This window comes from Mixophyes fleayi, chromosome 8 (assembly GCF_038048845.1).
Source record: "Mixophyes fleayi isolate aMixFle1 chromosome 8, aMixFle1.hap1, whole genome shotgun sequence".
Taxonomy (NCBI): Eukaryota; Metazoa; Chordata; class Amphibia; order Anura; family Limnodynastidae; genus Mixophyes; species Mixophyes fleayi.
In genome coordinates, this window is record NC_134409.1 from 131,826,557 (window position 1) to 131,850,796 (window position 24,240).

A 24,240-nucleotide genomic window follows, 5' to 3' on the forward strand; every position below is an offset into this window, starting at 1 on the left:
CTGAAGTTTGTATGTTTTTTTTAAATAGCAAGTTAAGTACCTTTTTGTAGGCATGCATTTGATAATGATTGTAGCAGGATCTCCTTTTCAAAAGCTCTCTGGAGAGAAAAGTAGTATAGCTGCCAGACACACAGTGTGCTACACAGATACAGGCTCGGAGCATGTCATGTGATGTGGCAGAGGGGAGAGGAGGAGGATGTCTCAGTGAAGACAGAGCTCAGAGTGACCTTCCAAAGTCTCTCTGCTCACTACATCATGTGACTGTGGTTGCTCATTAAACTGTGGGTAGCTTCAGAATTCTGAATCCTTAATAGCAGTTTGAAGAAACAAACCAAGGAAAAGGGGTAATTAAAGCAAAAAAAAATTCTATAAAAAAGCATTTTTATTCATGGGTTTACTACTGTAACCAACCTCTATAAAACGCAAAGCCTGAAGGAGAATGTGCAAATATTTCCTCTATACTCCCATCCTCAGTAATAAAGAAGGAAGAAAGTCTAAAGATAGACACAAGCTAAATTGCTATTTTTAGATGGATATATATATAATAAAAATAAATACTTACCTGGTCGGATCTGCCGGGTTTTCGATGGCTCTTACTGCCCGCTCCCCATGTGTTTCTGGAATGTAGCTAATGGGTTTACTTTTTACAGGAAATAGTGTCCTTCAATCGCAGACACAAAGGTATAGATCCATATGAGAAACGCTGCTCTGAATGATATTTTGTTAAATGTTATGATATAATCACACAGAGAACTTTTAAATGGGATGTTAACCTTACTTTTTTTAAAATTATGTTTTCTATGATGTCCGTACACGTTTTTCAGTTTGTATGTATAGAGCTATTTAAGAGGGACCCTTCAGTAGTTTATGTAATGCTTTTACTTTTTACAGTTTGGGTGTATGACCCCTATTTCTTATATTGATGTGCATCCAGCTGACAGGAATCTTTCATTACTGCTCTGTGCTGCTGGGGGACCCTGCTCCTTCCACTATATAATTCTCCCTGTCCTCACCAACAGATCACTTATCTTCATCATCATCATCACCATTTATTTATATAGCACCACTAATTCCGCAGCGCTCACATCAGTCCATGCCCCATTGGGGCTTACAGTCTAAATTGACTAACACACACACACACACACACACACACACACACACACAGACTAGGGTCAATTTGTTAGCAGCCAATTAACCTACCAGTATGTTTTTGGAGCGTGGGAGGAAACCCAGGCAAACACCGGGAGAACATACAAGCTCCTCACAGATAAGGCCATGGTCGGAAATTGAACTCATGACCCCAGTGCTGTAAGGCAGAAGTGCTAACCACTTAGCCACCTTCTTATGATATACTCTGTGCTGCTGGGGGACCCTGCTCCTTCCACTATATAACTCTCAGTCTGTGGCTTCCTGCTGCCTCTATTCCCCTCCACACATCATGTCACTGCTCCTGTCACTAACAGAATTGCACGATTGAACAGGTCACAGTCTCCCATAAGACTGACACACTAGTAAGGGGCTATGTGACCTATATTAGTTACACAAGTAATGTTTATACTGTGGGAATGACCGGCATATTGTTATAACCTGAGAGTAGTGATCTGAACACTTCATTCTTCTATCACACATTATAAATCAGAATAATCTGTTATTTGTGTTATATCTGCTGACTTTAGATTTATGTCCCAGCTTTACTATTCCTGCACTGACGATCTTATGATGTCTTTGATGTACAGCAAATTGCCTCAGTAATGATATTAATGGTAAATGGGACTAGTGAATCCATGATTATAGATATCAAATATCTAATCTGCATAATTTGAATTTGAGCTTCTCCGGCTCTTTAGCGGCAGAGTAGTAATCAACTTAATCCCCCTCCCCTTCCCCTCCAGTCTCCGAATATTTACGTCTGCTGTAAGAGGAGAAGGGAGATGTCTATTCTTATGTATAAACTGATACACCCCGTGTTTTCTGTCTGTCAATAAACCATTTAGATTAGTGTTAATGCAATTCCGCAGTGAAATATATGTATAACTTAATCCGGTAGCTGTACTGTAACCGGACACGGAGCTAGTGCCCACATGCAGCTTCCATGTGTTGTCTTGTAGAAAGAGACCGTACTTCATTCCATTCACATATGCTCTCCAATCTATCAAGTGACAATTACTGTTGTTATTTAATTGCTCTGCAGGATATCGTTGTCACATTAATTACATTGTAATGTTTACATACATTACACAGACGGGTGAGTTTGTCTGGCAATACTAACATGTGTAGGATTTTAGGCACCCCTGAATTTATATTCAATAGTGACCCAACGTTGCTGGAAGCTGACTATCATGTCTTCACATAACATGCTGGTGCCAATGAACTTGCCTTTATTATAATTTGGATCACCAGTCTAATTAGTCAACAGTCTTCAATAGGAGAGAGAGCAAGACTTGAGGTCTTTCTTCCTGTCCCTATACAGTTGTCCACTACATCTGTCCACCCAAAGAACAGCGCCACCTTGTGTACCCTGCCAGCACTGCACACACAATCATCTCCGCCCTTAGACCCGTCATGGGCAATGGGCTGTCAGAGGCCCCATGTGGCCCCTCTGAGCCTTGTCCTGTGGCCCCCAGCTCCTTCCTGCTGTACTGTCAGATTGTTTGTTATATCTTGTAACATTTGTTGAACATGCCTGCTGATATGTTATTGCAGATCAATGACTTTCTTTGATTAAATGTATTGTTTTATCTTATTACAGAGATTTAGGGTAATGTACGGCCCTTTTGAAAGCTAGAGGGCCACACCATGTGGCCCCTGTAGTGCAGGGACTGAAATGCAGATGGCAGTGTGGACATCTCGGGAGTTGTAGCGCTGAAAATTAAAAAGGGATCTGATAGAAAATAAAATGTCAGCACAGTAATGTAGCCCGAAGCCGTTGTTCCATAATCCGAGTATTCAGTAAATACATCTCCAGTTGCTGTATATTTAATAAAGGCCAAGTAATTGGTAAAACGACACTGGTATACGAGGCCACCATCTACGTATTTTCCTGTTAGACTGGCATGTATGTGTGTAATTATAGCCCAGCACCCAGCTGATAAACCAGGCTGTATTTTCATTGCGTTCTCAAGAGATTTAAATTCAATAAATTAAATTAAACTTCTTTTCTGTAATGCAGCTGTCTGCTCTCTACAGCGTCTCTCCTGGGAAAGTCTTCACGGAGTCTTGCATGTAACCTGCCTAATTACTGTGATATTTGGATCCCTGTTTCTACATGTTGCTACATATATTTATTACACTTTTTTTTTTTCTCAGTGTGAATGTGTTGACACATTGGGGGCGATTGAATTAGCCGCAAGGTTGTGTAGTAGCCTCGCACGTTATGTTTATGAGAGCAAACGGCAATTACCGTAGTAACAACGCGAGCGAAGATCATTGTGGAAACAAAGCGCTTGATGCTATGCCGGAACCTTGCGGCTGATTGGGTCTCCCCCTTAGATAACGCACCTTTCTCTCTATCGCCCATTTCACCCAGTATCTGAAAGACGCTCTCCATTTCCCACCTGTGTCAGTTGGTTGTGGTCAGTAACTGAAAAGTGGATTTTTAACATTCATTATTTAATGTAGCAGAGGTTTGGAAGTAACTGGGAAAGCAGGAGCAGATCATTGTGTCCTGGGTGACGTAGCGCGTACAGTCAGGGTTACATGTGTGCAAATGTTATCGTACATATTAAACCATTGTCTGAAAATGCCAGATGGGAGGTTTAAGGACTGACACAGATTGTCTCCGATGTGTTTAAAATTGTTTCTCTAATAGATATGAGGTGATGTTTCCAAGGTGCTGCGTAGTTTAAGCATTAAGGGGCTTAACTTCCAGTAGGGCAGAATTTTGTATCCTGCACGTAGTCGTAAACCTGCAATACTGACACCTTATATTTGTATTTTGAGTTGCACGCCTGTTAAAATAAATCAAAAGCAAAATATAGCATACTGTATATATTCACTTGTGCATGAACATCATTAGTAACAGTAATATCTCCTAGTCACTATACTGCAGAAGAGGACTGCCATATCATCATCATCATTTATTTATATAGCGCCGTCAGAGACCGTAGCGCTTTACAATTGGGAACAAACCGTAATAAAACAATACTGGGTAATACAGACAGAGAGGTAAGAGGGCCCTGCTCACAAGCTTACAGTCTGTGCCATAACAAACCAATAAGTCTGATTAAAATCCATGTATTGTTTTCACCTTGAATAAATGTCTGAATTCAGTTCTATTTTATTTCACAAAGAATATTAAACATAGGACCCTCCCCTACCTCTCATGCCTTTGGTGTTCCTCGCACCTTTTAGATTGTAAGCTCATTAGATCAGGGCCTTCGTTGCCTTGTGTTTAATCTCATCTGTATCATGATCGCCATAATGTGCAGTGCTGTGTAGCATTTGGCTTCTTATAAATAAAATATAATGATTATTTTGATTGGTTTCCTTTTCACAGTGTCCCTGTCACTCACACGCAGTGGGCTGAGCTAATATTCAGCCTGTGCATTCACCGGTAGCTCTGTTGTCTCGGTAGTTTATAGCCTGAATACTATTCTGCACATTCAACGCTGGTCGTTCAGCACATGTTTCTTTTGTGCTGTGAAGTCCCCAGCGGTGCCCTGGCATGTTTAATTGTGTTTTACAAGGGGACACGAGAGGGGGCACGTTTCTTATATATTACACAGCTGGATTTTTTTTCCTTTCTGTTAAACTGAAACAAGAATGAAATTATGTGCAGACATTTATAACATACACTCGTGGGACTCTCTAGATACTGTGTGTGGGGGTGTTTGGCAGCCGTACAGATGTGTTACATGTTAGCAGCCGTGTGACAGACGTTTTTTAACCATTGTTGATGCTGGTATGTTTCAGGAAGTCACTTTAAACAATAGATGTTTGTTGTGTGTTAGTAGCTTTTGTGTACATTGTTGTGTGATGTGTGTATTATGGGGGATTTTCCCCCTCTTGTTTTATGGAGGAGTAGTGGTGAGTGGAGCTACCTTTAGAAGGTTATACTGTGACCTATCAAAACCTTGATAAGGCATTTTGTGGTATTGACAGATGTTCACATAAAATGATGTGATATTATGACGTGACCCCCAGTGCTTGCCGCTACAACGCAACTTACTGACTACACGCAGTCTCGTATTAGTGTGTGGACTCAAATGTTTACATACAACACAACTTATGGCACATACACACAATGCAATGTCACTGTTTGGTACCAAATTGATTCTGTTTAGTAATCTGGGGCCTGATTCATTAAGGATCTTAAATGAAGAGGTATCTTATTTCAGTCTCCTAGACAAAACCATGTTACAATGCAAGGGGTGCAAATGAGTGTTCTGTTTTGCACATAAGTTAAATACTGACTGTTTTTTTCATGTCCTCTTCATTTAAGACCCTTAATGAATCGGGCCCCTGGTATGTAAGTGGCCGCTCTTGTCCATTTCATGTGTGGCCTCTTACAGCCTCCAGTAGTGAATAGGCCTCTTGGCCCATGTACCCAGTTGTCTCTCGTCCAATATGGCCACTTACATGTGGGCACAAATTGGACAGTGGTCCAATGGCTAAGGGATGAGCGGCAAGATCAGCACATTTGACCACCTTTATGGTTGGATAGAGTCCTTCTGTAAATATTCAGGGCATCCCCGTCGCTTAAGTAGCTGGATCGGGTTATAGTGGAGCCTCAGATTGTGAGATGGTCAGCTCCTTGGCACAGCCGTTCTCTTGCTGTGCATGGATGACTCTCTCCAAAGGCAACATACCCCAGTCTTTCTGCTGTTTTGCAGCGATACCCTAAAAATTTAAGCTTAAACTATGTTCTGCTTTAAAGTTAAGTGTAAGTTGAAGAACTATTTTGCTGTACTTTAGTTCCAACATGTGCTTTTATGTATCGACTTTCCCCTGTGATGTTTGACAACTGTAACCCTGTCGTAATGTGTAACACATAACAAACTATCGTCCTCTAGTATCCGCATTCATGGTTGAGAAGGGTGTCTGTCTACACACAACGTTCATTTATATTGGGCTTAACGATCAATGAACAAGCAGCTACGTTTGGAGCACAGAATGAACGTGGCGCAGCCTCTCATTGACTGCGCTCCTTACTGCGTACTCATTCTACGCATACGGCAAATGTCATGAAAATACTATTACAATTGTACTTCCCTTGCGCCCCTTTAGTGAACTGTCAGTTGTCTGGTAATCCTTAATAGGTCTGTAGTACCCCAGTGTTGGCACCACAGGATGCATGGAAAGTGGAATTGGCTTTATATACACAGAACAGCTGGGGATAGACCGGTCTGTGCAGAGACCTCTATCATGCGTTAATATGTTTGTATCCACCTATGTTACTTAGAACAGTGACCGTTGTAGGAGGAGGGGGGGGGATGCAATGAATGGCTCTGCCTCACATTCCCTTATGGACAATTGCATTATTGTATTCCTTGTCTTGTATTTATAACTTCTCAAATACATGACTAAAAATGGTGCCGGAGGAATATGGTATAAATGAAGGATTTGCTCCATAGCTGTGAAGGTGCACGTTTTATACGGCCTCCAAATCCTAATTATGCCCTCTTTGTAACATTTCACATGAATTACCTGGCGTACATGGCTACTTTTTAATTAGATTGTGAAAGCTTGAAATGAAATCAGTCTTATTACACTCTGCTTGTATGTTCGCTTTCTTGGGCAGGCGACTTTCTGCCCCAGTTAAAATGAAGACTGCTAATAGCGCAGCAATCATGAGTGAAATTACTGCTTTAAAATATGGCTTGAAGTTGTCATTAGACCATTAAAATGATTTTCCTCTGTCAAATGCTGTTGGCGTGCAACGTTCCTCTCCCGCTTAATCCGTGCACATAATTTTAAGTTTTGTGGATAGAAAGCTATAGCTCAGTATTAGTACGCGATATCCGGCTCAGTTCATACTTTTGTGATGCTACTTTGAAACTGAATTGGCGCTTTATAGAAATAGTTTTTTTTTTTTTTTTTTACTTTATTCTACTACTTTTATTTTTCTATCTTCTTTATGACCCTTTGTTACCGTTGAGGATATTATTTTATTGCCATCAGATTAAGGACTTATTTAATGCTATTCAGCACCTTTTTGTGTGTTTCTGGAGCTCTTATACTTGTGTGTTTGTTCATGGCTTGTTTCTTTAAATGAAAGGCTGACGGGAAGATCTGTCTAGACAGAGTTTGTCCAGGGAGCGATCATTAAACAGCAGCCCCTCTGTACTTATGATGAAGGTGATTATTATACTGTTCGATCTTACTCCATTTTTTAGAAGACTTATAATAAGATGTTGTTGTCTGTTGTAGTCCTTTTCTTGTCAGTGACGTCCCCACTTTAGAACAGCACAAAGACTGATATCTGTAATGCACTGCATTCAATTCAGTGTTCCGTTTGCTAGAAATGCATCGTACAGCGTGGATATTGGTGTCTGCGTTAAAATTGTCTTTATACCCACCCAGTGCATTTGTAATCCCCCAACAAGGGGGAATGTGGGGTCCCCCATGCTTCCAGTGCTGCAGGTTATGCAATGAACATATCTTAAATGAAAAATAGTAGGCACTCTTGTTTAAATAACATGCTTTGCTTGTAAGCAATAAGAGAATGATTACTAATTTGTTCTGGGGAGTTCTTGGGGTAAATGTATCAAGCTGCAAGTTTCCGGCGGGTTTGAAAAGTGGAGATGTTGCCTATAGCAACCAATCAGATTCTAGCTGTCATTTAGAATGACAGCCGGAAACTCTCAGCTTGATACATTTACCCCCTTGTGTGAGCACCTAACTGTGAACACGTTCCTTATTTCGCAGCTAAAGAATAGATCATATGCTGATTTCATGATGGTAAAATAAGACCTTTCTGACCTGTAGGATTCCAGCTCTGGATTACCTTCTGGACAGATCTGTCACGACGAGCAGCGTCTAGAAGTCATCTTTACAGACTTGGCCAGACACAAAGACGACTCTCAGCAGCGGAGCTGGGCCCTATACGAGGATGAGAACGTGATTCTCTGTTACTTGGAGGAACTTCTCCTAATCCTGGTGGGTGACCTTCCTTCTCTTACTACAGCCTCGGAGGGTGATAACTTGCTCTGTGACTCTTCTGTAACCAGTATTATTCCGAATGTAGGACAAACCTGCCCCTATTTTCCTTCAGACAGATGCAGATCCTGAAGTGTGCAAGAAGATGTGTAAGAGGAGCCAGTTTGAGGCAGTTGTGTCCTTGGTGGCTTATTACCAAATGGTAAGTAGTGTTTCACATCATTCCTGGCTGCGGATCCTTTAAAATCATCGGTGTGTGCAGAACGCAATTGAGAAAAGCATCTGGTGGCTACCAGAAAGTACAATATTTCCTGGCATCCTTCCATCGTTGTTTACTTCAGCGTTTTGTACATATTTGTGTTTAGACGTCTAATGGATGAGCAGCAGCTTTAAGATTATATATTTGTATATATAGAAAGATGTAACTACCCTTCATTCAAGCCTGTAAGTATAACTATAGTGGACGGGGTCTTGGGCCGGCCCTATATCAGAGGATAATTTACTGCATATTGATTTTATTCAGAATTTATCCCTAAACCAGCTGGTTTTAGGGGGGAGTTCAGTCACCCGGGAAGTCCGTGAGACACATCGCTGGTAATTGAATTCCCTCGTTAGGAGACACTAGCCATACTTGTATTATTGCTTCACTTTTCCAGGTAATAAGGTGTAGTCCTTAAAGCCTTTGACGAATTTCCTGGGTTCCGGCTTCCTATGCTCCCCTGTTTTTCTACCATTAGCATATTACCGTATATACTGTACTATAATGCTCTACAGTCTGCTAGAATGTTTGTGAGCACTTTAGAATGTTTAGAATTTCTGCATGAATTTGACCTTAAAGGGGGTATTCAATTGACGGCGGGATCGCCGAAAATCGAGCGCTCGAAAAATATTACCGTTAATACGGTAATTACTCGCTAAATTTCAGCTCGCAGCTCAGCGAGTAAATTACCGTATTAACGGTTTTTACGCGCAGATTACCGTATTAACGGTAATATTTTTCGAGCGCTCGATTTTCGGCGATCACGCCGTCAATTGAATACCCCCCTAAGGGGGGAATTCAATTCTTCAGAACATCGCAGCTGCACATTTTTACCGTTAATATGGTAAAATCTCTGCTCATTTTTCGAGGCGCGAGGAAAAATCTGCGCAGATTTCTATAAATATCCTGCTAATTGAATCCCCCCCCCCCCCCCTAAATGTGTTCAGATCTTCATCTAAGTCATAATAATTGATGAAGAGAACCCAATAAATGAAACAAAGAATATATTTTTTTTCTTTAATTGATCAAAATGATGGAACAGACACGGTGTAGCCCTGCTTCCTCCTGATGTCATTGTTCTGTTTAATAGGAGCACAGAGTGCCTCTGCGATTGTTGCTGCTGAAGTGTTTTGGGGCAATGTGCAACCTGGACGCCTCCATTATTTCTTCTCTGGTTAACTCTCTCCTGCCCATGGAGCTGGCCCGCGACATGCAGACACACACCCAAGGTGAGTTCAGGATCCCAGACCTTGGAGCGTAAGCTGTTCTTATTTCATATTTAGTTATATGGAGTTGGTTGTGGTGGATGAGTGGGAGCCTCATTCTGTGGTAGGGAGTTAATCTGTAAGGTGCAATTTTGCATATTGGGGAAACCACGTTGCCCAGCAGGGAGAGCACGTTTAAAATATGTGGTCAGGTTTAAAGATTTCCCCCTTGCATCACTATATGGTTTGTTCTTTGTCTGGGTTTGTTCCTAACTCATACTCAGGCCTTGTGTATTCAATAGTCCTAAGCAAGATGTGTTGTTACTTATAAAATGGTTTAAGGGCAACATAGTTTCTATACATAGAGCCCTTTTTTAATTTCTAAAATGTGGAAATCTGTTGTTCTGCCTCGTTCATGTTGGCACCTAATTAACATGCATGGAAGCTGCCATTCTATCCTAATGTGTAGAGTAAGCACAACGTATAGTGCATTGGTGTCACCGTAAAAGATTGGTCAGCCATTCTCTTCCCGGCTGACCAATCGCAGTACCTCACATAAAGTGATATCCATCCACAGCAATTGACCCTGCTGCCAATACACTGCCCCCCTCTCCTCCTACAACTTCTACTGTCCCGAACTACCAGACACTCCCTTGTCACACATAGACTGTATCCCCCAGCACCCCCCACTCCCTTCTCCCCCCTCCTGTCACAAATGTCACTTGGCAACTATTCGTGGAAAGGAACAGAAGCGGCAGGGAGGGAAGTCGGCAGGGAAAGGCGACTTCCATGCAACAACACCAGGGGAAGAATTAACATCATCGAGAAAATGCAGAGGGATTTTTAATTGAGGTAAATACTCCAGTTGGGGGCAGTTCGTGGAGAGGGTGGGAGAAGGGCAGATAGAGCCGTAAACCACATGATAGTGATGTAGAATCTTCAACACTAAACTTTATCTATAAGATAATGCAGCCACGTTATAGAGCGTCTTATATATTTATTGGCTGTATTACATGTCAGACATGCTTTGGTGAAGGATCAGACCTATGTATAACGTCATTCACCAAGTGTTGTATGAAACTTCCCTATTGCTTGAAATGTTAAACTTTAATTTAATTTTTGCACTCTTGCAGCTAATGTTCTGCTTAGAATTGTAACTGTGATGCAGGGGGACCCTGGGGATCACGTGATGGTGGGGAATACAGGATATTAATGTACCTCATCCTGTATATAATTGCCCCACATTCTACTGAACTCTGCGTGATTAAGCGGTCGGGCACCATATTGATGTCATCGCGGCTCTGGATGTGCGGATACCATTCCTATGTGTTGTCTAAGGCCCATGTCCTCTCACAGTAATAAGAGCAGTGGTCAGTCACCACCTACCTGACCACTTTCATATTTAACAGTCACCACATGAATTATAATAAACGGGAGCGTTTGATTGGCTATTGGACCATTAGCCTCATCTCCTAATCAGTACAACTGCTCGTGTGATCTCTGGTAGAAGCTTTGTGCCCACGAGTAATCTCTGTTACTGTTAATTTCATCTCTCCCCATCCCCTGGTTTTCAGCGGCTGTATATATTTTATACCTTCTGTACTGGCTGCTTTGTCTGTGCCTTTGATGTGATTTGAATAGAAATACCAGGCTGGGGTGACACAGAGATGTTACATCAGTAGGTAAACTCCTTAATGATCTTATGATCTTTACGTTACATGTGTCCCCCCCCCCAAACATGGAGTCTCTTGTAAACCATACGTGTGATTTTCTGTCATGGGTTCTGTGAATAGAGGGAATAATTGTCAGCTGAAAATCCAGCTGTGAACAAGATGACAATTGATTAAAGCGGTTCTACCTTTAAAACAGCACAATGTCAGATGTTTTCAATGGTATCGGTTGCCATGGGGATTACTAGACCATGTGACCATTTTTGCACTTTTTTTTTTTCCTTTTTTTTATTCTTTTCAGAGGAAATTGTACTGTTCAAGAGGGAATTGAATTTGTGTATGAACTTCGATTCATATAGTTGTCTTTGACGCCACAATTCTTGCATCAGTGTTACTCGAGCCTCACATCACTTCCTTCCACTACCTACTTCTAAGTCTATAACTTCCTGCTTGTCACCAGCCCTGTTCTCACTAATGCATCACTCATCTCCTGATATACTCTGTGCTGCTGTGGACCCTGCTCCTTCCTCTATATAACTCGCAGTCTGTGGCTTCCTGCTGCCTCCATTCCCCTCCTCGCATCATGTCACTGCCCCTGTCACATGCAGCCCTGTCTTCACTAACACATCACTCATCTCCTGATATACTCTGTGCTGCTGGGGGACCCTGCTCCTTCCACTATATAACACTCAGTCTGTGGCTTCCTGCTGCCTCCATTCCCCTCCTCACATCATGTCACTACCCCTGTCACATGTAGCCCTGTCCTCACTGACACATCACTCATCTCCTGATATACTCTGTGCTGCTGGGGACCCTGCTCCTTCCACTATATAACTCTCAGTCTGTGGCTTCCTGCTGCCTCCATTCCCCTCCTCGCATCATGTCACTGCCCCTGTCACATGCAGCCCTATCCCCAATGACACAAGTGGACAGGTCACTGCCTCCATTCTAACACCTAAACAAAGAATCCTTTAGTTTCAGAGAACAGAAACAACCAGACAATACACCAGTTAGTAAACATGTAAAAATTCCTACTGGCTCCTGTACAATATATTATACTTTTCTGTTTAGATGCTTTGTTCAGAATTAATTGACTGGAAACAGAAAAAAAAATAGTCTACCTTGTTTTCATGGTACTTTAGCAACTCTGGGGCAATGTTTTTTATTGCTGTTTATTGATCATATTTTTCCTTAAGCCTCCCGGAAGAGATCATGCATCATTATGCAGCCAGAATCTCAGGCTTAGTCAGCGTATACTGTGTCTCTGCTGTTTACCAGAAGAAGGGAGCATTGAAAAAATTAAGCTTGTCTTTGTTTTCTTCATACAGAATATAGAGACCAGTCCCTATAACAATTGCTGTATTAAGACAATGTACAGAGCTGCAAATACAAGTACCTACCTACATGACTGCCTCTGGTGCAGGGTTACAGCTGCCGCTTAGTAGCCTTAAGGGACTGTGATCTTTCTAACCGCTTTCCCTATCTGTCAGGGGTAACCTTTCCCAGCCCAGGGGACAGGAGGGACCTACAGACCCCTGACACCTCGTGTGTCGTTCAGCCATTGTCCCTGGGTTCAGGTCATGGCTGGTGTCAGTGGGTTCCATTGACCATGCAGTTTTGTACATTCATGTGTCATCTATTCATTAGAAAGAGCTTGTAAAGTGGACTTACCATTGAACATCAGCAGATTCCAGCAATAGAGAAGTCACACAGTACTATTGGAGAGATCTGTACACACCGTATTTTGGGCACACAGTGAGCATGTGCAGGAACATGCAGACCAGGGACGCTTTGTAACGCTGGGCGGATACCTTCTTGAATATTTAGTACCCGTTAAATGTTTCATAGCTGATAATGTAGCTGGATCAAAACCGTTTAAGCTGTATGTTTTTCATGTGCTACAGTATATACCGCGCGCTAATTGTGAGGGTTAGAAAGCGTGACATGTCCTGGCATTATGCACACTGTAATAAATTATGTTCCACCCCTATAAATGACTGCATATATACCTATGAAATATGCATCTGTTGGAAAATAATTCCTGCGAATACATTGGTTATAGCATCGCAGATTCTGTCCAGCATACAGGCTCATCCCTTCACTCACATCTAACATAATCCCAGTGCAGGGGCGGGGCTTCTCTACGTTGCATCACCCTGGAATCGAGTATTGAGAAAAGGGGAGATCATCCTATACACTTTGAGGGTGTTCTCTAAAGATGGAGGATGCAGAAAGTGGAAAATATTAATCCCTATTCTTTTTTTTTTTTATTTATTTTTCTTTTTTTAAGTGCTGCTACTGTTTAGTCTACAATTTGTTGACCTAAACTGGAGGTAAAAGCAATTAAGGGGCAGATTCAATTTCCAAAATATCCACACGAGGTGCCTCTGGAACAGCCGCAAGACACCTCGCGCAAATATTTTTTGACAGATGTAACGCTGAGTTTTCATCGTACCCCATAGAGGAGCGAGCAAAAAAGTGTTTTTCTGCTGTTTAAAACCTTTTTTGTTTTTATTTTTTATTCTGTTGCCGTCTAGACATAGACTAACATGGTCTTGTCTAATAGGTTTCTCTGCAAGCTGGTTATGCTGCCGCTTGTGCTCTGATAAAATGAGCCGTTTAGCGGAATCTTGCCTGATTTGTGTGAAGAAATTCTCCGGCTAATCCTGCTATGTTGATTATATGCTCTGTTCATTATTCCCAGCAAAGTGGCCAATGAATCTCACGCAAACGTTTCTAATGCCGCTTTTTGTTCTTCTCTTAAAGGTAAAATATGCTACTTCTGCGACTTAATGAGCAGGGACTTTATTATCTGGTTTTCCTTGCTACATTGTTTCTTTTATCAAGTTAGTTATGTCAAGTACCAAATTAGGATGTCCGAAATGTTTCTCTGGCGATTGAGTGACTTTATTACATATTTGGGAAGGTTGAGGGGCCCATACAGTTTAACTGTCAAATTCTAATCCAGACAGAAGCACAGGGGTGGGGGGAAGGATCCTTCCTAACACTAAAACTGACAAAGGGATATATTCCCTGGATCATTAACAACCATAATGCCCTGTACTAAATATAGCTTCAAAGCCCATTTTTTGTAAGAAATTCTCCCAACCATTTTTAAATTGTTAGTAAAGCTGTCATACAGCCTCTCGCGGTAAGTAATACACACCGTGAGTACTCTTACAGTAAAGAATCCCGCCTTTGCTGGTGGTCTTTCCTCCATTCACAACTAATGACCCGCTCTCTTCTGTATGAACCCTTGTCTTCTGTATGGTCCATGGTACAAAAAATTAATTTGATATATTTTTGTATTTAAATCCTGATATAATTACTAAGAGCCTCTTCCTACAGCCACTGTGAGGAATTGGAAAGATGGGGGGGACTTCTTGTGTGTTTCTTTACTAGATTTTAATCACAATGCTCCCATGCTACAGAGGAAAAACCCTTAACTATAATGTGTTAGTTGTCTCACCAGGCTCTGCAGTATATTGTTAGAAGAGGTGGACAGTGACGCCGGCTCCTAGGTGGCTTTTTCTTTTTTTCAATTTCGTTTTATGTTTAGTCTTTGTCAGTTTTATGCACTCTGTGATCTAGCTTAGTGTGGGTTATGTATTTATTATACACTAAATGAATGTCACCTCATGGAACAAACCTGCGCGACAGACAAGGAAAGCAATGAATTAGAAACGCTCTGCGTGTTGTATAATGCAGCGCTGGCTGTCTCAGCCTGGTGTGTTCATGGGCTAAATCTAAGGCACAGAACTGTTTATAAATCACTGCAAGACATGAGAGACATGTATGCTGTATACATCAGTGATTGCAAAACCACCGTACCCCCCCCCCCCCCCCCCCCCCCCCACTGTGCGGAAACAATTCATGGTAACAAGATGCAGCCATGAAATGTAAAAATAGAAGTCGCAGGGAAAGAAACCTGCCTAAGCTTATACTTGCATCTTACATACCACCCACGCGTCCCGCGGCCTCTGGCGGGGCCTTTGCTTGTGTCCCGCATTTTACCGTTTTTCACGTCTGTCCAGGACTTTTCCATATAATCCAGCATTCCATCGGATATAGCGCACTTTCCATCCACTAACAATCCCAGAGTGAAAATCTGCTTACCTTAATGTACATCTCCAGATAATACTGGCAGCTGAAGACACAGACTACTCCTCTATCCATATAGTTCATATTACATGAAAATATATATATATATATTTACAACGGCATCTACACTTTTTTATGACTGAATTAATCCCTTATTTGGGAGATAAGACAAGCAGATGATGCGTCCCCCCCCCCCCCCCCCCCGCCTGTTGTCCGCTATACATATAGCTCCCTGCACTGTTCGCACTGACTGTCAGGTGTGACGTCATCACACCCGACGTTTTCAGCGAGGAGCGGCGCATTGGGAAGCAAAACTTGTTTTAATCAGGTAAAATATTGAAATTTGGAAAAAAAATTCTCCCTTCAGCAGGACATCGTTCCAACCAAAGCAGCGTTAGTCCTTCAGAGTCTAATAGTATGATTACAGTTTACAAGGGCTATGAAAACTGAATAGACAAACATTACGCTCTAACCTGTGCGCTAAACTGACAGACCCCCACCCCAAAGGGTGTTTCTTCCAAATGTTAATGGGGTATCTCTGAATACTTATGCACGCAGTACATTTCATATGAATGTGTGTTTTCTCTAAAAATATGTATGGCGTCATACTCACCACTGTTAATTACATGAATTTCACTATTGTTTTTAATGTTAGAAAAAAACGGTTTCCAGTATTATAGCGGTTTACATATGTTTCACTAATGTCGCCTTACCCACTATCACTGTTACAGATTTCAGAGCACATGTTTGTTTTAGCCACATGCTTTTACCCCTGGTAAGCACATTGTAGAAGACTACAGCCAGTACTTCTAGTGGGCTCCAAACTGTAATGAAAACACGAATAACAAACATGTTTATCATTAATTTTAACACAACTACACTGTATATCATTTGTAATCCAGCATCAATTATAAACAATCATTGGATGTGAGTACTATTGCTGGGCAGTGTAGTCTGTAGAGCATCTTCGAATTCCGAAAACAGAAACCGTCCCAAGGAGGATTTTACTTCCTGAATGTTTCTTAAGAAAACTCTGTTCCTGCATAAAATTTCTTACGGAATTTTCTGTTGTGATCCCGCTTCTATACATCGCTGGGTCTAACCCTAGCGGATATCATGGCTAGGTATGACTGCATAGAACAGTGTATGTCGCTATTCACAAATAATTGTCAACATATAGCAACTAACAGATCACATTATTTCATATGGCAGCCTGGAGGGATGGTTGGTCCCTGTATAGAGAGCGACCTTGAATTGGAGACAATATAAGCTGTTTTGGGTTTTTGGAATTTGGGGCTGGCGGCTGCTTTATTGTCGGCTATAATCCCCTCTTCGCGCGGTGAAACAGCCAGTGCCCTTATTCAGTGAGAGAATATAAAATCTTCAGTGAGGACTCCCTGGGATCTGTGTCAATTGCTTGATACGACTGAAGCCAACTGGTTAACTGTGGAAGGTCTTTGAAGTGAGATTTCTAGCGCAGGGACTTGTCACGCAGGTTGGCGACTCTCGCTCCCCCCCTCCCTCCATAAAATAATGTGGTGTCAACAGAACACATGAAAGGATAGAAGTAATAACTGTACCATCTTAATTGTGTGTAATTCTAAGTCCATTAGAGTGTGAACATTTTGCCACTAATCCCTAAAATTAATTCCCTAAATTCCCTGCTTTTTTCCCTACTTAGTGACTCGTTTCCAAGTTTGTTTTACAAGCGCCAGATTCCCCTCTGGATGTCTTCCTGACGTGTGCAGAGGAGACTGGGAGGTTGATAGAAAGTCATTATGCAGTAGCGTTAAAGTGGACTTTTTCCCAATAACCAGCTGTGCTTTTTATTGTAAAGGACAATCCTGTATCTTCTGTGCCAGGCAGTTGTTCACATACCCAGGTCTGGCCAATCTGTGGCTTTCTATGTATTGTGAAACTAGTCCACCCTCGCGTACAAGACCCTCTCCAACTCCACTGCTCCCTACATCTCCAACCTCAACTCCATACATACTCCCACCCGCGCCCTCTCCGGTCGGCCAATGACCGCCACCTTTCCTCCCCTTTGGTAGCCACATCTCATTCCCTTATCCAAGATTTCTCCCGTGCTGCCCCCCACCAAAGGGGAAGGATCTCCCTCGTTCTATCGGACTATCCCCTATCCTGTATCACTTCACACGGTCATTGAAAACCCACCTGTTTATAAAAGGCTACCAGTCCTCCACTTAACCATCTCACCATGTAGTATACATCACCCTCTCATCTTCTGTCTCTCCCACTCTCGCTTCTTGCCCTCAGATCCCCTTACATTGGCTCACCCCCATGCGTCAACCATTTGTCTGCCCCTTTCCCTTTAGATTGTAAGCTCTAGTGATCAGGGCCCTCTTCCCTCCTGTTCTCATTACCTATAACCTTTGCTCACCAGCTACACGGCGCACCTCCTCCTTGGGCTCTCTGCCCATTGTCTCCTCTCCTCCATTGTATTTGCACCTCTTACAGTGACTGTAAAACTGCTAGTTGCTCCCACGCTAATGGACACAGGTTTGAGTTGTAGTGTTACTTGTGTATTATATTGTACTGTTATACCCTGTACTGTCTTGTTGTTTGCCCTTTGTACGGCGCTGCAGCCCTTGTGGCGCCCTTTAAATGAAGGTTGATGATAATAACTAGACAACAGAAGCACAGACCAAGAAATCATGCGAGGACAATGGCTAACTCAATGCACAGACCGTTTCTAAAGCTCATTCAGAACATTCATCTACAGCCGCCTGTCTACAGATTGCTTTTGGTTTATGTGGTATTTCAAGCAGCATTGAGGCTGTAATGGGAACTGTTACTCTTTAAAACAACCAATAAGTTAACAATGTGTTTTGCATTTCACTTTTGTGTTATGGGAGTTATTAAACTAAATCTATTGTACTGTTTGATATCTTTTCTTCAGATGTTATAAGTGCTGATCAATTGAGCTCTTATGTCCATATGTTTTTAGTTCAGTTTTTTTTTCCTTTTTTATATTTGGAAAGGATCCTGAATATCACAGTGGTATTTAAATTTTAACTTCCATATCTGACCTTACTCACTTCTATACTGTGTCCAATCAAACTTCTAACTAGGTGAGATAGTCTCAATGCCTTCATGTGCACTTGTTTCTAGAGAACCATGTTATTTATCTCTCCTAATGAAAGATTACCGTCCCAGCAGACTTTCCTAGTTCACCTTCCTTTCTCCATACAAGCTTTGGACCTGAGTCATTATGGAGAGAAAAACATATAAAAGGAGTAAGTTTGCACCTGGGCAAAACCATGTTGCATTGGAAGGGGAGGTAAATTTAAAATCAGGGGACAGATTTATAGTTGGGGTAGGACATGTCCTAGATCAAACTTAAATTTCACTGTAAAAATTAAGCTATCAAGTATTTGTGTGCTAGATGAATAAACAGCCAGTATTTAACTTATGTGCAAAATAATAAACTAATTTGCACCCCTTGCATTCTAACATGGTTTGTCCCGGAGAACATTTACCCCTTTTTTTTTTAACCTTTCCTTAATGACTCAGGTTCTTTGTGTCTTAGAACATTGCGATGCAATTTGGATTTCATCTGTAGCATAGTGATATTTCTCCATATCATCACTGATCAGGCTGCCAAAACTTTGGATACCTAAGACACGTAGCATTAATGTTAAGGTGCAATATTATATGATGTGTAAACTACATATTTGAATAGTATTTTCTAGTAACTGATTGATCCGGCAGACAGGAGAGATTGACCTGAATTCTTCACTTTCTTTTCTGCAGAACACCAGAAAATGTGTTACTCTGCGCTAGTTCTGTCTATGATTTTCTCCATGGGAGAACCTCTCCCCTATCACCATTACGGTAAGTGCTTTGTTCCTGCTGTCAGTGTTTTCTGGGTGACCTTAGGTCTGCTGTGCAGTGTTCCTTGCATCATGTCTGTGCGTATTGTATTGTACACTACAGAGGTAGGCTTGTCATACATACTGCAATATCACTGCTGATATTATGCAATTGGCCTGGTATTATAGTGTGTGTGGGTCGCAAAACAATAGGATCATGATCGGGCATATTCATAAATTAGGTAAAAAGATCTCGACATACGACCCCTGTCAGCCAGTGAATCGGGTCACCTTCCAACCGCATTGACAGACCCCATGATGCCAGAAGCGATCCACCCAGTTTGGTCGTAAACTTGCGTCTCTAAATTGGCCATTAACCCAGATGCCTGACACTCGCGTGGAGTTGTAGGATGGCAAAGTCTGTGGCCAACTTTACAGCTTGAAATCCCAAATAATAATGTAAGACGCTAACTTGCATTTTAGATTTAGTGATCATTTAAATGTAACAACCTTTGGGCAACATTAAATGGACACAATCACTTCAAATTTCTTGTATAAATGGCACATTGCTCCCTTATCACTGGCTGCACAGTCAAAGGTCTCGCTGTACAGATTTTCAGTATAACGGGGATGGTGGGCTTAATCCAGACCCTATTCAATGATTGGAGAAGGCAGCTGTACGTCCTGATTCCGCCATTCTCAGATCTGTAGGGAAGGTCTGTTTCTCTGTCAGCCATGGCTGCCCCTGTGTTAGATGAAGGTCCTCTATAGATATACCTCATAACACAAACAGGTGGGAGTGGGAAGTTGTGTATATGTTTAAGTCAAGTTTATGTACCAGGTGTGTGTTATCAGTGAGATATATTTACGCTACAGTAACTTATTGTGGGGTGAGGTTCTAGTCCAATGCTTTTTCTTTTCATATGTGCTAACCGTTTTAGGCATAGTGGTCAGGGCTCTTACGGATCCTGTGTCCATTCTGTAAGGACGTTTATTCATTACCCAGAACCCCCCGAAGTTTTTATACCTGGGCTGGCAGTTGTGTAATGAAGGTTCCAGTTCCCCAGTTCTGTGCTGACCAGACAGGAGCTGGTAAGGGTTATACCGGGAGGGCCACACACACTGTGATAAACAGCACTAGCCAGCCTGGGCTTATTATAAATATAACAGGGGAACCGGAGGTTACAAGCCCTGTCCTGTAATGCCCGGGGGCTCTGCGACAATACTGCGGCCAGCAGGAGGAGACTGGGTAATGCATTCATGAGAACCCCAGAAAGGTCGCCACCCCTGTGGTAAACTGCATAATGGACAAAAATGATGTTAGAAGTAAACACACACTTATTACATCAATACATATTAATTGAACAATATAAACACTCTCCACTGGCCTTCATCTAACGTAGTCCAGTGCCCTTTAACCTGTCGTCCATCTCAAGGGAAGATCGGAAAGAAACACAATAAAAACCTTTTTTTTTTTTTTCTTCTTTTAAAGGGTGACCCAGCAGCATAGTATAGAACAGAGGCACAATGTAATACTCCTGTTAAACTACAGATTCTAGTATGCCCTAGGTCCTGGGACAGTCACAGCTTGCCCATCTCTGCTGTATACTATTTAGGCAAAGTAATGTATTTTGTTTCAGTTTGTGGACCATAGGTTTGCACTTCATCTTTATCAGCTGTCTATAGTGTCCCAATAACCGCTCCAGTACAGCTACAATGTAAGGTACACAACAGGGGGGTAGTTTCTAATGTTTACAGCTCCAATGTAATGTACACAACAGGGGGGTTCTAATGTTTACAGCTACAATGTAAGGTACACAACAGGGGGGTTCTAATGTTTACAGCTACAATGTAAGGTACACAACATGGGGGGAGGTTCTAATGTTTACAGCTACAATGTACGGTACACAACAGGGGGGTAGTTTCTAATGTTTACAGCTACAATGTGAGGTACAATGCAGGGGGGTTCTAATGTTTACAGCTACAATGTGAGGTACACAACAGGGTTTTTTCTAATGTTTACAGCTGCTCTGAAGTGAGATTTTGCTTTAGGGAACCAGACTGAAGTGTGAGAGGGGAGATTAGCAGCCGTCATATGTGAAGTGCTATATAGTGACTGTATTAAGAAACTCAGACAACAGGCCTATAGGAAACAAACTGTACGCTCTGCATTAAATATGAAACGTTAGGTTTGTTTTCTCTCTATAGGTGATGGTGTCTATTTAAGTTTAACGGCAAGGAGCAGCCGTACTCTGCTAGGGTCTGTTATAATAAGTAATTCACAGCAAGTATGAAGGATCTGTTAGTGGTGATCTGTATCTTCTGTCTTACAAGCAGATGTAATGTCAGAAACATCAGATTTAGACCTATTAGAAGGAACGATCTGCAGTGATTTATCATCTCGTCAATCTGAGGATGTGAATAAGACGGGTGGGGTTCTCCTTTAACTCGTGCTGAGGTTGGCGTTGCCTCTGGCGGTTAGTTAGTAACCTAGCGTAGCATGCGAGTTTACTTCAGGCATGTTTACTATCTCTTCTAGCACCGGTTATCATTTGTTTTCCCTCTACACACAAACTCTGACATATGCTCATGATCACTGAACCGAGACAGGAATCTCTCTCCATATGATGTACACTGGCTGCGAGGAGAAATCCATTCATATCATTCTCGTTACACACAGAGCATCTGAACTCCCAGTTTGTCCAGTTCCTGCTGGATGTGATCGAGGACGGGCTCCCTTCTGATACCACCGAGCAGCTCCCAGACCTGTTCCTCAACGTGCTCCTGGCGTTCAACCTACACATAGCGGGTACGTGTGCTGGCGTTACACAATGAGCGTTATTACAGGCAAAGGTGGTTCTGCATCTAGACAATGACTTTACGTTTGTCAGCCCAGTTATTCAACCATTTCATCAAGATGCAAACATTTAGTATTTCTATATTTATAGAATACACTTTTGCTTACAGAATATGATAAACATGGATAGTATGATTTTAAGAATTTGCTTCATGGTAGTCACAGTTTTTGGTTAACCCCCCTTTTCGTTGTGGGTGTAGTACCAATTAACGGTACTGACTACCCCGACAAAGAAGAGGACGACAGGACAACACCGACTTGATCATACAGTGACTGAAAAAAAAAAAAAACTACTTGCCAGGATGCAGATGTCTTCATGGGACGACTGGCTGTGTTGCCGACTGTGTTAGATGACATCATAACAAAGCGCAACTTGTCTTAAAGCGGCGATGGACGGACCCAGCTGCCATTGATGTAATGTAAGTATTATTTTAGGGATTAGGGGTATTAGGGTTAGAGAGTTAAGGTTAGGGTTAATCCTAACCCCTAAAATAATACTTGCATGACAGCTGGGTCCGTCCATCGCCGCTTTTAAGACAAGTCGCGCTTTATGACGTCATCTAACACAGTTGACAACACAGCTAGTCGTCCCATGAAGATATCTGCATCCTGGTAAATGTTTGGTGTTTTTTTCAGGTCACTGTAGGATCAAGTCGGTGTCGTTCTGTCGTTTTCTTCGTTGTCTGGGTAGTCAGTACCGTTAAACTGACTACCACCATTCGCTGTATAGTCTCTCTAAAAATCCAGAAATGCAGAAAATGATTGAGGCACAACGTTAATATCAATTCTCCAGACATTTCAAGTTTGGGAATAGGGATCATTAGCGTCTCCAAAAAGGGGTGGGGCATATCACAGTATGGGTGTGGCTGTATCATTCTATGTCACTTTGGGGTGGGGCTAGTGCTCCCGAAGTGCTAGGCCACCTCCCCTAAAGACACTCCTGCATTGGTGCGCTAAGCGCATGCTTACTGCGGCGTGTCGAAAGTCCCCTAGAATGAACACCATAAGGCGCTACCTATGCAAGATATAAAGGACTGCCTTCATAGAAGTATATAAACAAGGTAATACACTTGTACCTTCTTGTGTTTTCCACATATATCTGCTTTATAAATATGAGCACTTCTTGAATGATACATGTATCGCAAAGAAGGATCCATTCATCACTGTGTGAATTGGAGAAAAGAACTACTCTATTATTCATTGGACTCATTTATATTTTGGACTTATGATGGTCGTCCTTTACATCTTGCATAGGTAGCGCCTTATGGTGTTTATCCTATTTTTCTCTGTATACATTTATGTTATTGGTTTGTGGGTTTACACTTAGGCAGCCACCTGTTGGCGCGCTCTAGTTTTTGTTGTTTTTTTTTTGTTTTGTTTTTGTATTTGTTAGTCCCCTAGAATGAGCCTGAACCGGGGGAGAAATATTAACATTGCTTTAGCCCATAAACAACTGCTCTGGTTTGTGTAGGTTACGGGGCAGTTTAGCTTTCTTTGATTAGTCTCTACAGTAAATTTGCACAAGAAAAAAAATATCTGGACACATTCTAACAATAACTATTGTATGAAGTGTAAAGAAAATTCTTCCAGAGAACTTTATCTCGTCTCCTTTTTATTATTTTTCTTCTTCTGCCAGTTCCAGCCAACAATGTGATTATGAAAAGCCTGTGCAAGCGTTCCAATGTCAAGACCTTTACGGAGAAGCTGCTCCTGCTTCTTAACCGAGGCGGTAAGTGCCTGAACCTCCGCCGTCCTCCCCCTGCGGCTTTGTGTACGTTATCAGCACTCGCTTATCTCTCCTCTCATCACCAGATGATCCTGTCTGTATCTTCAAACACCAGCCTCAACCCCAGCACTCTGTGCTGAAGATCCTGCAAGACCTGTTCTCCAGCTCAGACACGGCCAATATCTTCTACCACACGGACATGATGGTAATGATCGATATCGTTGTGCGGCAGATAGCGGATCTATCTCCTGGGGATAAGGTGAGAAATGTGACCAAGGCTGTGTCACAAAGCTGCCAGGTGTATTGTTATCAATTATTGGTTAAACTTTGTCTTCTGATTATGGTTCAGAAGACAATTATTATTTTTTCCTATATGCTGCAAGTTACGTGACAATATATAAATTGATACATGCAGAGATGACCTATATAAAATATAATATCATGTAATAGTCCCATGTTGAACCGTTTTCTAGCCTAGTACGTAAATGAAAG

General features: G+C 41.9%; 1 protein-coding gene across 1 annotated transcript in view; it reads left to right on the forward strand.

Moving 5' to 3' along the window:
* Nucleotides 1-24,240, forward strand: part of NCKIPSD (NCK interacting protein with SH3 domain) — a 53,764-nt gene that overhangs the window by 25,941 nt on the left and 3,583 nt on the right. The window contains exons 6-12 of the mRNA XM_075183599.1: nucleotides 7,927-8,097; nucleotides 8,213-8,299; nucleotides 9,447-9,585; nucleotides 19,107-19,187; nucleotides 21,846-21,974; nucleotides 23,659-23,751; nucleotides 23,835-24,007. Of these exons, the coding sequence (XP_075039700.1) occupies nucleotides 7,927-8,097; nucleotides 8,213-8,299; nucleotides 9,447-9,585; nucleotides 19,107-19,187; nucleotides 21,846-21,974; nucleotides 23,659-23,751; nucleotides 23,835-24,007 (873 nt within the window). The remainder of the gene's footprint in view (nucleotides 1-7,926; nucleotides 8,098-8,212; nucleotides 8,300-9,446; nucleotides 9,586-19,106; nucleotides 19,188-21,845; nucleotides 21,975-23,658; nucleotides 23,752-23,834; nucleotides 24,008-24,240) is intronic.